This window comes from Lepisosteus oculatus, chromosome 5, assembly GCF_040954835.1.
Source record: "Lepisosteus oculatus isolate fLepOcu1 chromosome 5, fLepOcu1.hap2, whole genome shotgun sequence".
Classification (NCBI taxonomy): domain Eukaryota; kingdom Metazoa; phylum Chordata; class Actinopteri; order Semionotiformes; family Lepisosteidae; genus Lepisosteus; species Lepisosteus oculatus.
This window is the reverse complement of record NC_090700.1, coordinates 19,997,348-20,012,329: the sequence shown is the minus strand read 5'-3', so window position 1 is coordinate 20,012,329 and position 14,982 is coordinate 19,997,348. Positions and strand designations below refer to the sequence as shown.

General features: G+C 37.6%; 1 protein-coding gene across 1 annotated transcript; it reads right to left on the bottom strand.

The window, feature by feature from the left end:
• Positions 1 to 1,623: 1,623 nt before the first annotated feature.
• Positions 1,624 to 14,428, bottom strand: LOC102698400 (lysosomal proton-coupled steroid conjugate and bile acid symporter SLC46A3). Its single transcript, XM_006628257.3, has 6 exons — positions 14,144 to 14,428; positions 13,232 to 13,448; positions 10,880 to 11,750; positions 8,182 to 8,265; positions 7,318 to 7,474; positions 1,624 to 4,638 (listed from the first exon to the last, which is right to left on the bottom strand). Exons 2-6 carry the CDS (start codon positions 13,421 to 13,423, stop codon positions 4,560 to 4,562), a joined length of 1,383 nt encoding a protein of 460 aa, XP_006628320.1. The 5' UTR covers positions 13,424 to 13,448; positions 14,144 to 14,428; the 3' UTR covers positions 1,624 to 4,559.
• Between the last annotated feature and the right edge of the window lie 554 nt (positions 14,429 to 14,982).

The window sequence follows — 14,982 nt, the reverse complement described above, 5'->3', positions numbered from 1 at the left end:
AAAATGATACCACCACATGTCAGAGAATACCATACAAATTCACACGACTACTTTATTTTTCCACGGACAATTTAGTAATTGAAGAATAAACGGGCAATAGCTCAAAAGTCGCGGATTTAATAAAACTTACACAAATTCACAAGCTAATATTTGCAGGCTATTATATGTATATAATTGGAGTGTGTTTTAGACCAAAACACCATACCAAAAAAAACATTCATGCTCAATTGCTAAACACTCATAAAGTCATAATAAGACTGAAAAGAAGACCTACAGTACATCTTTATCCAGAAATGTTTTCATAAATAATCCTCCAAAGGTAAATTTGCATTCTAGACATGATTCTTTAAGAGGACATCCTTTGATCTCTTTGTAAAATTGATTCTAAAAAGATGATGAACTGATGTCCCCTTGTACATCAAAATGAAATGTATGTACTTCAACAAATACTGTATGAAAAATACAACCCCTTGTCTTAAATGTGAGCCCATTCTGTTTGCTACTTAGTTTTGCTTCATCAATGTGGAATCCAAGCAGTAAGATTGTCTGCAGCACTAAAATCCACTCTTTCCAACACCTGACCACTCTAGTCCCTGCTGTCATTCTCTTCCCTGGTCTAATTTTGATCCACAGATTTGGTCACGTAAGCTTGGCTGCTCTGTTCACTGTCAACAAATAGTCAAATCTGGGGTCTCTGCTCAGCAAGGGCTGTAGATCTGATAAAATACCTCTGAGCTATTCAAACACATTAATAGTCACCTTGCTCTACATATACATCCTCTCATTGCAGCAATAGCAGAGTATACAGTGGATATAAAAAGTCTACACACCCTTATTGAAATTGCATGTTTTTGTGATGTAAAGCTAAAAATCAAGATAAATCATGTCAGACATTTTAATGTGACCTTGCAACCAACAAAATTCAAGAGAAAAACAAATAGATAATTATTAGGAAAAATAATTGAAATTAAAAAAACTTACAACACCATCGTTGCATAAGTGTGCACACCCTTTTAAAATGGGGGCTATAGCTGTTTTCAGAGTTAACCAATCACATTCAAAATCATGTCTAAAGGTAAGTAGCATACACCTGCCATCAATGTACTGTAAGTGATTCTGATTAACCCCAAATAAAAATCATCTGTTCCTGTAGGATTTCCTTGAAACTTTCGGCAATGTTGATCTTGGCAATGTCTCCACTTATTGATGATAGTCTTCACAGTGCTCCATGGTACATCCAATCCCTCTGATATTCTTTTATACCCCTCTCCTGATCTGTACCTTTCAACAACAAGATCCCGTAGATGTTTTGTCAGCTCCTTGCGGACCATGGCTATCCCAGTAGGATGCAACCCGAAAGTTTCAAGAAAATCCTACGGGAACAGTTTATTACAAATTACATGGGTTACTGTGATAAAAAAGGTTACGAAACAAAACGAAAGCATAAAAATTTCTAACAGTTACCTTACAATCCTTTGCCATCTGTGGAGGAGAAAACAAAACTTTAGTAAAATAATTGGCATTTATACTTGTCGACAACATTTTGCAATAAAGTCAACCTTAATTCAACAGAGATCCTAATAATGTCACTGGAAGGAAAGGCAAACAGATTGAAACAAACACTGATTTTCAAAGATGTTTATTGCTGTCCACATGGCAAAAAACTATTTGAATGAACAAAATCAGGTGTATAGTCATCTCCCTAAAATATGAATTTGTACAGCATCCTGCTTTTAATTGAATTGAAGAGAACTGAGAAATTATTTACCACATAGTGCTTCAATGCCTAAACACAGGATTTTAATTTTTATATAGATATGTCATTAAAAACACATTTCGAAGAATTTTATGATCTTTAAACTCACCTGAACTGATACTCTGGCGTCTTCAGGCCTCGACTAAACTATACACCAAAGTGCAGGGTTTGTAATTCAAACTGTCTATATGGGTACTACCATCCATTGTATATTGGCTATCACATTTCTTACTTTGTGGTTTCTACCGCTCAAACATGCACACAATGGATTGACGACGAACAAGAGCTTGCAGTTTGAATAGGAACACAATTGTTTTCTTTAAGTATTTGACAGAGGCTTAAAAGAAATTTGAGTGTGAGATTTGTTTAGTGTATAAAGGAAACTTGGATTCTGATCCTCAGTTCTTTGCCATTTAGAAAGGCATTAAAAAAGCAGCAAAAAGCATTGAAAGTGCTGTTGCGCAAGATACTATTGAGAAAGCAAGGATATAAAAATACTGTACCTAAATTACATTCATAGGTACTCTCATATTGATTGGAGAATCAACTTTAACACACCTATTATGTAGTAACATAACACTGGACATCTAATATGCAACACACATTCCACTGAAATGCTTTTTGTATCTCATGTACTGTACTTGATACTTTTATTTTGTGACAAGGTTGCCCCCATGAGAAAAAGTTCCTCTAAGAACGTTAGAACATAAGTGTTTCAGGCTCATCACAGTACACACTTAGCCACCATTAATTTTACTCTTTTGTCACCTGATATACTCAATTATATGATTTTTTTTAAAATCAAAACCAAGACAAAGCCACACCTTTTATATGACACAGTAAACTACTCTTTCACTTATACAACTACTATATATCCACCAACACCACGGTTTTCGAATCATAATTCTATAGACAAGATAAGTTCCCTTCTGTGGGACCTCATAGACCAAGTCATAGCTGAGAGACAGACTTATAGGGGTGAATTTACTATTTTTTCTTTCCTTGTTATTTTTACACCATAAGGATCTCATTTGTGGTATAAAAAAAGATATCAAGTTGAAATCAAGATTGAGATTTTGAGATTGACCAATGTTTCCTTTAGTGATTTCTGCACCAACAGTCCAAGCTAGCAGGTGACTTTCATTTTGCATGGATAGAAAACACCACTGTACCTGGGCTGTTATCAAATGATTCCTGTCTAAAGTGCACCTTTGGAGACATCATAAAAAAGAGCTTTAATAAAAATTTTAAGTGGCCACTTTCAGATGTTTAGGTCTGTACCAGAAAACACAGAAAAACAGTCTGTCTTTCTGTTAAAGACATGAGCCACAGTACAGGATGATCCTACAGCTTGAAAATGACAGCTGTACTCCAGACCTCTCTCATCACCAAGACCTTGAGCTTTACCACAGCTCACAATCCTAAGCCTTAATAAATACATGTACGGCTCTTTGAAAGTCCACCAGCAGGGGGAAGAATTTTAAAGCTGGAGCATTTTGAGGTACAGAATTCTGACATCACTCAGTAGCTTCTCTTAAATGAGTACAGTGGCTCATTTTAATTATCTTTTGCCATTTTTCTTTTAGAAAATGTTTCTCGACAGTTATTTACCAGAACAATTAGGAATCAGCGCTTGTCTTTACAGTATGTCTGCATTCAGAGCAATGACTCCTATGCTCACACGTGGAGAAATGAGGAAGTGCCAACCTGCCACACTGACTCCCTCATCCATTGAGTCATTTAACTTTCTGACATTGTGATCGTCGTGGTAACCTGCAGGAAGGTCAGTGTTGATTGAAGGAGCATTGCACCCCTCATTTCTGCCACAACAAGTCTGCAGGACAGCTGAGACAGTTGCAGGGGTCACTGCGACCTAAATAATGCTGATACTGCCCCCACTGCCGTGTGAGTTGTGCAAATTGGAAAACCTGCAGAGCTTTTTTTCCCCCAACTATAATATCTTATATTGCTAATATTCAAGTTCAAGCTAAAATTCTTTAGCAACAATAAAATATTATGAATGCAAAGGGCAACTTTGCACAAGATAGATTTGTAATCCAAAATGTTCTAGTTAATTACCTTTTAAGATCAAAGAATTTACTTTAATTCTGTGCTTTTCACAGTCCATGTGTTTTACAAACACATTTTTGGGTAATATGTTAATCTTTATAATAACCCTTTGAGTGAAGAAAGACACAGAAAATAAATATTATGGGCTGAGTCACTGGTCCCTATTTTATAGGTACCATTACATTTTTTAGCCAATAGAAAGGGCTGCGTAATTCAATGCGAAGGCCTTAAGGTCAATAAAACCTGCTGCAATATACTGTACAGTGAATGTTGCTCTCTCTGGCAATGCTTCTAAGCATTACAATAGTTATGTGAGAAGGTAGACAAATGTCATCTAATATCTTAAATATTACTAAGCTTTTCCTGTATCATTGGCTCAAAGAGTCGGTCTAAAAAATCATCCTCGCTTTCTCTCCATGCTCATTATGCACAAAATGTAATGTCACAAAAATGTACACCACCCCCACAGTTTAATTCAAGAGTAAGAAACCTTTTTTGGAATTAAATTGTATGATGCTGGGAGTAATGGTGTTTTGACACATTTGGCTTAGCAACACTGGTTAAAAGAGCAGTGCTCTGTTAAAGTGCTTAGTTGGTTTAGTTTTCTAAAAGAAAAGGTTTAGTGAACCAAATTATCCATGTTCCAAGATTATCCATGTTCAGAGTCCCGCAGTATCCGATGCTGCCAGGCTTCCTAATTCTCTTTGTTTTTCTGATGTAAGGTGAAAATTGCTTAGTCACTGCCGGCTTCTTTTTCAGCTAAAAGTGGCTTGATTTCACTGCCATCTTCAACACCCATGTACACCACAAAGCTGAGGGAAGAGAAAAGAACAGCGAGTCAGTGGTTAAGGCTCAATTCAATAACACAGTATACTGAAGAACTGCATGAAGAGTCAGCACTTTTCAGCATTGACTTACACAGGCTAAGGATAGCTGTAAAACTAACTGGATGATATGTTCAGGTTTTGTGTGCCATGTGGTTTGTTTCTGAGGGAGTGTATTTTTAAAAAGAAAGAAGATTCCACTTGTTTGGAACCTTTCTACTATAAATACTCACAGGACTACTTAAATATGAGTACATATATGAGTGCTGGCTTTTAAAAAAATTGGTAGCTTAAAGACTCTACCAGAATCGCTACCTACTCCTGTTTTAAGGAAAGATTTCCCAACTCTGGATCTGGGGACCCACACCTGCTTGTTTGTGTTCCAGTTGACCTTAGTGTAATACCTGAGCCCTTAACTGACCTAATAATAGGGATTTTTGAAATCTTTAATTTCCTAAACATGTGGGAGATCTGCTTTCTAATGATTGCATTTCATAACTAACTTGAGATATCCAGCTTATGAGTAGCAAAATCATCAGAAAGGCTCCAATCAAGTAAAACTGTTAGCTCAGTTAAGGATCAAGTTAAAGAGCTTGACAGGTACGAACATAAGTAGATGTGTGTCCCCAGACTAGGCAGGAGAACCCCTATTGTACAGTAATTTGACCTTTCTAGATATGTGTAGGTTAAAGTGCTTGTTACACTATATAAAGCTTAGCAGAACAGCCTTTGACACCCAACACTGGAGTGGAATGTCACATGACCCATAAAATCACTGAAATTTTAATGATCTGTTCAAACAAATAAACAGTCAGCTGCTTCAGATCTTATCCAGGAGTTCCTGAAGGTTTGCTGGAGTGGTAACACTGAAATGCACTGTATTTATAATAGAGCACCTCTTGACAACTGTCCAAAATTAAAGACGTTTCCTGGTATTTCATGTTCCTTTGAATTGAATTTTCAATGACACTCTGCTGCTCTTTGCTCTGCATTCCTGCTCTCTGAAGACTATTGTTCAAGGGATAAAGAAAACAGCATTCATGGACAATAGGGTCAGTTAAGGTAATCTTGAAAAGGAAAAATCGAAATATTGCAAATTCATAGTGCAGTGGGGGTTTTGAGTTACAGTGTCCTAAATAACAACACTTTCTTTATGTGCAGTGACTGTAAAGGTGCTTTTCATAAAGAATTAGGAAACAACACTCTTAAAGGAAGACTGTGCCTTTTAAAGACTATCGGATGTAAATATTTTCAACATACTTTTGTTTTCTAGTTTTTGACAGAAAAAGAAAGCATAAGCTGTTAATTATGACTTAACCTACCAAGTCAATAATTATACTCTTTTATGTAATAATTTAAGTCAGCAGAGCACAATTCCATTTACAGTGATAACCTTGCCAAGAGGCCATCACTGTTGTTGCACAGAAGACAGAGCAGTGAAATAAAATTGGGAACAATAAAATGGCAATAATAAAACAATACAGCGCAGGGTTAACATGCAAGCGTCAGGCAGAAGAAACAATCATTAAGCTGAAAGCACACTCCGATACAAAGGTGGACAGTTTCAGCTGAATGTCAGATGATTTCGGTCATGGAAGCAGTAAACTTGAATGCATGTGCAAAAAGACCATAATGTACCTTCTTCAACCATGGGTTCAGTTAACTCATTTTCACACAGTTAAAATAAGCCCTATAAAAAAATCAAACCCTAAAGAGATGTAATCCCATCCATTACGACAAGGATGCTTGCCCTGGTAAGGGCACAGCTACAGACGCACACAGCACAATGCGGTGGTGACACACTGCATGGGACGCCAAGCCATCACAGGGTGCACACACACAAAACCACAACAAACATGAGGGAGCCTGGGACCCCAACATCGTACCACGTATTCAGAGAAGCAGCTGAGGCATCTCTGTGAAAGAAGTCTTGCTCCTTAAAACCAATCCTCTCATCTTTAGGAAACCACAAACGATTAACACCTAATCCTCCTTAAGTCAGTCAGCATCTACAGTATATGTAGATGTATCTGGATGTAGATCTTGATCCAGCCAGATCTCAGAAGGTAAGCAAGACTGGGCCTCACTAATACTGGGAAGGGAGGCCACTACAAATAAGTAGTATGAATATGTATATTAAGAAGTACATTAATAGGTGTGATCATTTAATCTATAGAATTGGAATTTAAGAGTAGGAGTATTAACTTTGGTTTGGTTAAGTCACACTTCTTACTTACTTTTCCACAGTTCAACTTGAGAACTAAATTATTCTCTTCTCTTCCTGAAGAATTTTGAGTGGGTTCTCAATTTTAGTGATAAATACCATAGATACCCTTCTATACAGTATGTAAAGCACTTTGAAACCCTTCTGGATGGAAAGTGCAATTGTAACACACCATGTTGACACAGAATACCCAAAGTCATCTTACTGAAATTTTCCAACCAGTTTTTCGCAGAAGCCATTTAATCTATCTATATGTCTTGTGGGAGGACACCAGAGCACCTGGAGGAAACCTACGTTAACACAGGGAGAACATACAAACTCCATGTAGACAGTACACTAGGAATTGAACCCAAGGCCCCAGTGCTGCGAGGCAGCAATGCTAACCACTGCGCCACCATTCCACCTCTGACTCCAACCACGTTCAGGAAAATACAAGACTTTACCCCATAAGAATCATCGGGATCACGCATAGACCTCCTGCCACAAGGAAGCTGAAGCCGGAAAACCAGGCCACTGTTGCAGCATAGATGCTGTTAAATACAGCAAACGTCGCACTGGCACTTAAGCTCTCCAAGAAGGCCACACAGGCGAAGAGTGCCCCTGCAAAGAGAGCAGATTCAGCAGGCTTTCATCATTCTCGCAGAGGAATGACTGAATGCCAATTCAGGGACAACGCTAGCTTCAGAAATCAACAAGCAGACAATGAGAACATTAACTGCTGCTTATTTTAACGTGTATCTGCCGAGAGATAAAGCCTTTTAAAGTGCTCGACATAAAAGGCTTAATTCGGCTTTTCTTTCATTCTCAATGTACAAAATGGTATCTTTTTTTTGTGGTTCACGGGAGCTCTGATACTTGTTTAAAATAGAAATGATTTCTGTAATTAAGTGTCCGTCGATCGTGCCCTTGGGTGAATGTTGGATTTCTGCATACTCATTGCATGAGGAAAGTTTCAGTTTTCGGATCTAAATCTATGAAAAGCAAAGCATTACGGATGTTTTTGGTGGATTTTTATTACAAACTGCCAGGCCTCCTGAATGGCTCTGGCAGTATTGGTACTCATTCTCCAAAGCACAGCCTGGGCTCTGTCCCCGATGTTGCAAGTTTGGACCTGGGTTGGAGCAGCACTCACAAGTACATAACATGCTGCAACACAGACTCCCAGGCAGTGGCCACAGAACAGTATCTCCACTGACCTTGGTCCACCCAGTACTGGCAGAATTTAATCCATTCTGCATGGCCTAGGCCAGCGAGAGGGAATGCCTAGATTGGTTTTTCCAGATGGCTTTTCTGGAAAAGCCACTTACCTTGTTCAGATTTCGAAACGATCTTGGACATCATGGCCCTCAATACGGGAGCAGGCATAAAGGCAAAAAGCATAGGCAACCTAACTAAGAAAAGAGAAACAAGATGGTCAGGGTGTTGTGTGATGTCATTCACAGAGAACAGTGATGTAACACTGCTCTGTGCTTCACTGCCGTCTGACTCAATACTGAAGAACTGTTCACCTCTTCATTCTGTCATTGTGAATGAGAGACTCTAGATCCTTAAAACATCTGAATACAAGCCATGAAAAAATAAAGATCTCTTGCAAAGTATGGAGGAGTTAAATTAATATACTGTATATATCACAGAGGCTACAGAAAACGGACAAGTCTGTTTCAAAGACTATTCTTTGGATATCAAGATTGTAATGTATACAGGTACAGAAGAAATCACAGATGCTTAGCAGAACACATTCATTTAAAATACATGAATACAGTATATTCTAGTTCCTAGTGTTTATACTTGCCTTCCTGAAAAAACCCAAAGCACCTCATATACAGGCCAGGGCCAAAGGGGTTGATGTAAATAATTCATTCTACACCAGTAGCCACACTACACTAAATATCAGGAGGAGGAGTAAAATATTTAGGGGGACATTCAAGCAAGTTAGACTCAGCAGTCTAACAGCAAAGCACCCCTTACAGCAGAAACCCGATTTTCCTTCAAGATCTCCCAGTACTGACCAGGACCAGCACTGCTTAACTCCCGAGATCTGATGAATTCAGGCCAGAAGGTAGTAACACTGCTGTCAAATTATCTAATATCAGTTTAGAAACTGTTGTATTTGAAGACTGGACGAGTGGTGCCAATTATATTTATACCATTACAATCTTATTCTTAGAATACCTTAATATGGTCCATATGGAATTAAGTTCAGTGTTGTTTTTAAAAAGGCAAAGTACTAATGTTTTAATAAAAAAAATCTACAATAAATCTAAAACATACAGGATGCTAATATTAGAAGGTCACTGTATTATTTGACATGGGAGAATATTACCATAGTACTAAATAGTATTTCATGAATAAATCTAACATGACCAACACTCCTATAAAGAATGTGTTTTTTTTTATAACACTAAATTGTGATTTGGGGAAACTCAAACAATTTAGAAAAAGCTTTGGTACTTCAACAGTTGGCTTATATATTCTCAGACTGCTACAATACAACAGTCAACTGAAGAACTCTTGCCATCTCCCCGAGAGGGGAATTCGCTACATGCTCTGAGTTACACTCACTTATAAAGACACTGCATAAGTGAGACCTCTGATGGATTATTTTCTAATACCAGACATGAGCTTAAGAATTATCTCTCCTTATCAGTAGAAAACAGAGGGCTTTAAAGGGGAAATGTAGTCCCAATTTCTCAGACAAGTTAATAAATCTTGTTAACAAATTCATTGACAGTATAGAAAAATGTTACAAATTTTGAATTAAGCACAAAAATTGTGAATTTTGTAAAAGTACTGTAAGTCGCCATGTAATCGCTAACCCCTGATCTCACCACAGGCGAGAGCAAGAGATCCCACAAATTGTGACGTGATGCAGCCCTTCCTGCTTGCTAGTCACTATAAAAACTTATGTAATACGATGTACAAGCAAATTAAGTACAAGTTGTGCAGCAGATTTCCCCGCAAAAAGTTTTTAATGGGATCTGCATGCAGAGTTACCAAGTAAGTTCCATTTATCAGCAAAACTCTCTCAAAGTTGAGAGCAATATTTCTGTTTGATTAAAAGAAATGTATTCAGAAATCATGTTTACAATGTAATATGGCCACTTCACATCACCGGACATTTTGTGGCCTCGTTCTGAATTGCAGAATATGGTGCTGTGCATACCTGGAAATTCTGTCTATTTCGTGATGTAAATTGGACATATTACAGGTTACTGTGTATATTTTACTTTTATTGTGGTTTGAAATCAATGCTGATACTTTTGAACCCCAAAATATAAAAATAGCATCTTTATGCAAACAAAATCAAGATAAGGGCTCCACAGGAAAACATAAGTCATTGTGGCAAACTTAATCCCACAAAATGAGCTAAATGTTTTCTTCTTGTTCTATTGTTTTGATACTTGTAGAAGCTCTTGCATAACTTCATTCCCATGGTATAATTTTACTGCTCCGTTTCCAGCACAAGATGAACTAATAAAAAGTGTGAGTAATTGTGCCTTGTGCGGCTGTGCTCCAACGCCCTGGAACACAAATCCAGACGAAACCCAGAACTGTCACTTTGGGTGCTTTTAAGCTTAGCTAAAAAAAACTTTTTCAGAGAGATGTTTTGTGATTGTTGTATTCTCTGTATCTACTTAGTTTTCTTGGCTTTGTATTTTTTCTGTATTTTGGATAAAGTGCTTTTTGTCAATATTGAGCCAATTATTTTTAAAGATGATATATAAAATAATTTTTATTATATGGTCTTTGAAAACTTTTTGAGTAAAACAATGTTGGTGGATTTAGATATCGAAGCTGTTACCATTTTCCAGAAAAAAATTAAATTGGTTATTTGGCAGAGCCAAATAAGCCTTTTAATCCCCCTGTCAAATTATTACATAAATTGGGACAAGGAAAAAGGCTGCCGGTAACAGGTTGCTAGTACACAATTAATTGGACATAGTTTATAATATTATATCCAGGTCAAAGGCAGTTTGACATATTGTTAAAAATGAAGGCACTTACCAAGAAACATGAGCAGTGTGGTCTTGGCAAATGCTGTCATGATCATGCCAGCCATGAACGACAGCAACCCAATAAACACTATGGCAGCCTCTGAAAAACAGTAGGAAAGGCAGTACACGCCAGCAAAACTGGTCAGGAACACGATGGTGGAGAGGGCTGAGCCATACCCAATCAGCACTTCGTTCCAGCACAAGGGCACGTTCAGCTCGTAAAGGATGAAAATGGACACGCCACCCAGGTTGGCAATAATAAAGAACGTGAAACTCAAAATCATTAGGACGAGCAGAATTGACCTCTTCCTACTCGAGGATGCAAAGAGGAGGTAGATTCCATAAACCACCTTCTTGAGAGGCTTGTGGGTGGGCCCGTTCTGGATGTTGGAATAAGGATTTTTAACTGTCTCTTCCAGGATAAAGATGATGTATAGTATATTGATACAGTGAAACACGGAAGAGGCAAAGAAGGGCCAGTTAAAACCAGTTGACCTTAAGAAATAGCCAGTCGAAACGGAAGCCACCCCCGACAGCAAACCAAGAACCATGTCCATGCTGGACATTCGCAGCATCTTCTTCTTGCTGTCATCACAGATATCGGCCACATACGAGAAGCAGCCACCCAGGAAAGTCCCAAAGCCCCCAAACAGAGAGCTCACGAAGTTGGACACGATCAGCAGGTAGAGGCTCAGGCTGAAGTAGGACACACAGAGATAGGTGACTGAAGCGATCAGAGACCCAATCACAGGGAGGAGGATGCTGATCTTGCGTCCTCGATAATCACTGTAAGACACCAGCACTAGAGTGACCAGGAGGCTGGGAATGATGGAGAACAGCTCATTGTAGAGCGAGAACAAAGAGGCTGCTTTTTGGACATCCTGCAAAAATAAAGAAAAATGAAAATTACAAATAAGAGCTTTGGGAAGTTTGTTTCGTACCCTAAAACTGCAAACATGATGTTTTTCTTATAATTAAAGGATTGCAAAATTAGAAGAGAGGCTGCCGACTCAGTTTTTGTTCACTAATACAGATTTTCAACACTTGTTTTACATGGCCCAAACATTAATGATACCGAAGCTGACTGTACTCATTGGACTTAATGTACTTTAATATAACAAGATTTCAAAAATTAATATAACAAGATAACAAAATTAGTTGAATCTTAATTTTGGGTATTTAAATTCATTGGACTATTAATTAACTCATGAATAGATGCATTTGTCATATCCCCGGTACATCATTTTTTATACTTAAAAATGTGTATTAGAAAAGCTCAGAGCAAGTCTATTTGGAGAACATGTCCATGTAATTTTTTTTAAATAATGCCAATTAAGTTTATTTAAAGAATATCAATCTGATAACTGGAATTTTTGTTTATGGGAGTTGTCATTTCAAAGCTGGTGGCTTGTTCAGTAGATCTGTTCGCATTTATAAACTGCTGTACAAAGATCTTAAACACTTTGTTTATTTTTGTCCTGCCAGTGCTTTCCCTTCTTTACAAAGGGAAACAATTCTTGATCATTGATTTGCGACATTTTAATTTGTACAAGTATTTATGTTATTTGTATATACCCTGGGGTACATTACCTATAGCTTCATGGATTGTAGAGAGGTACATTGTGCTAACGAGGGAACACACCTCAGTCAATTAGATTTGACTGGGAAATGTGGTGAGGTAATACAATACTTGATGTACCCTGTTAGTATCTAAAACTTGAGGAAAATGCTTTTTATATACTGTATAGTCTTTGCATCCCAACTTTCGAGAACCAATGGGGTATTTTTTTAAACAAAATGTGTCCCTGAAAGGAGATAAAAGCAAAAGACAGTTCATGTTGTTTGTCACAGTAGAACAAAAATGCCTTTCTCAACAGCTTGTTAAAAAAGAGAATAAAAAAGCAGAAGTGAAATCCCCCCGTCAATTATATGGAAGTGCTGTTAAGTCAGTGTTATTGTCCTTGTGGGGGAAAAAAGACTGGTAAAATGCCAAACTAAATACCACAGAGACTAGGTGTGTCAAACATTCGACCGGGCACTTCTGGCGTCTCACAATTGTCAATATGTGTAACGACTGGACATTTGGAAGATATTTAGCCTTTCTTACAGTCCCACACAGAAATAAATTAAATTTTATATTATTTTAAATTAAAAAAAAAATCAACAGCGAAGAAGTATTTCAAATATGACTTGTTTCAGGGAGACTAGGAATACGTATAACCGAGATCAGAGAGACGTTGAGTTTGTGAAAAGTTAGGTGAAACAAAGTGGTGGAAATTATACAAACGGGGTGAAACCATTGGCAAACTGCGAAAACACCTCGCTCGTTTACTATAAAAGTGTCTGTAGTGAAGTCTCTCACCTCATGATGGTTAGTGACGTTGGTGCTGTTCGGATTGCAAGCGGACGTGTTGTCGTTGCCAGTTGGATATGAGGTGTTCGTCACCTGCTGCCACAGTCGGCGGTACACATACTGTTGCAGGAGTGGAAATGCCAAAAAATTGGCAAACGCATAAAAGCCGACAACGGGCTCCACCAGAAACAGACCCTGCATTCCTCTGTCTGGACAAAACCACCGTCTGCAACCAGAAAAGGGCATCAAAAACTACACAGACACACTAGTGCATTAAGATTATTATATGTATTATATATAAACCGCTGTAGGCTTACTGCTTACAGGTTATTTTGAATAACAAAGCGCTGTTTCTGCATACATTACAGTTGTTATGTCGCTAGACGAATCGTTAAGGGTTTCAAAGTCGCACTTTGAAAATACAAAACACAGATAAACGTGTTCGATTACAGAAAATATTTCTACCACTAATACTTTCACACTTCTTTGAGACGATGAATCATTAAAAAATGCGCAACTTTCCGCACAGGTTTTCATATGAAACACTGCATCACCAGCTTGCGGTTAAGCAAACAAACTCTATTAGATATTTTAGCATATACAAGACTTCATAGCAATGGTAATAAATGAACAAATTTTAAAAACTGTGAACTACACGTGGAGCTACATTAACTACCTGAAAGTAACATTCTCGACCGTAAAATAATCACAACTTTAAACGGAAGTGAAAAATTCCGAATTGAAGATTACTAGAGTGAAAATTTATTTCACCACAGGCAATAAACACAGTAAGTAGATCATCAGAAAAATAAAACCTAGAAATCATGCAATAAATTCGTAGTTGTATAACTTACCTTTTTCAGGTATTCGTTTAAACACACGACAATGACACGAAGCAATTAGTACAATGCACAAACTTACCTAAAGATTCATCTATGTTAGTATTGCTGGTTTTCTGCGACAGCACGTAGATAACGATCTCCTGTATGAAAGAACGAATCTATACTTGGAAAGCATTTGTTTGCTTTTATATTAGGCAAGACACTGGTACGGAATCATAAAACATCTCTTTCCTAGGGGTTTCGTCCTCCTTGATTTGCAATAGGACTACTCTAGCCTCGCTGAACACGTGCCTCATTTGCAATTGGGCTCGCTTCCTTGTCAATCATAAGGTTTCCGTTGTGCAGTTTGATCCGCACGGAGAGAAAGCTAACCTCGTCATTTTGGTACTGAACTCCGAAGATACTTCATTGCGTTCATCCGGCTGTTAGAAGTCGTTATGCATATTCAATGTACACCTGTTTGAGAATAGACGGAAGTATATTTTGAAACTGGTCGCATTTTGTGTGCTTTCGTGGCAGATTACGTTTTTTATGCTGTTAATTTGAAAACGCGTAAAATCAAGATTTTTCCATGTTTTGCAAATTACAGCAAGTCAACTGAAATTGCTGAAGCTTCGATAACTCATTAAAACTACAAATAGTATTAATATAAGTAACCGCGGCTTTTTTGTATATAAAATACTCTATGTATTTTTCCTAAATTGTATAAAAAATATCGGTTTTGGCTTCACGTCATCGCGAATTAAGATTTTAATTGTATCCTTTAAATATTTTGATTTAAACACTTTTAATCCACATTCTGATTTAAAATACATTTGTACATTTAAATACATATCTGACAGCAGTAGCCCAGAATCTGCCTATTTGTGTGATCAATATGCAGTGGAAAGAGTGCATTCAGAAGATGGTTGCACACTT

Excerpts from the sequence above, each read along its gene's own strand:
- LOC102698400 (XM_006628257.3), bottom strand. The coding sequence starts at position 13,423 with ATGCAGGGTCTGTTTCTGGTGGAGCCCGTTGTCGGCTTTTATGCGTTT. Across the intron at positions 8,266-10,879 it reads CACACTGCTCATGTTTCTTG|TTAGGTTGCCTATGCTTTTT; the intron begins GTAAGTGCCTTC and ends CTCTTTTCTTAG. Across the intron at positions 7,475-8,181 it reads CGTTTCGAAATCTGAACAAG|GGGCACTCTTCGCCTGTGTG; the intron begins GTAAGTGGCTTT and ends CTCTCTTTGCAG.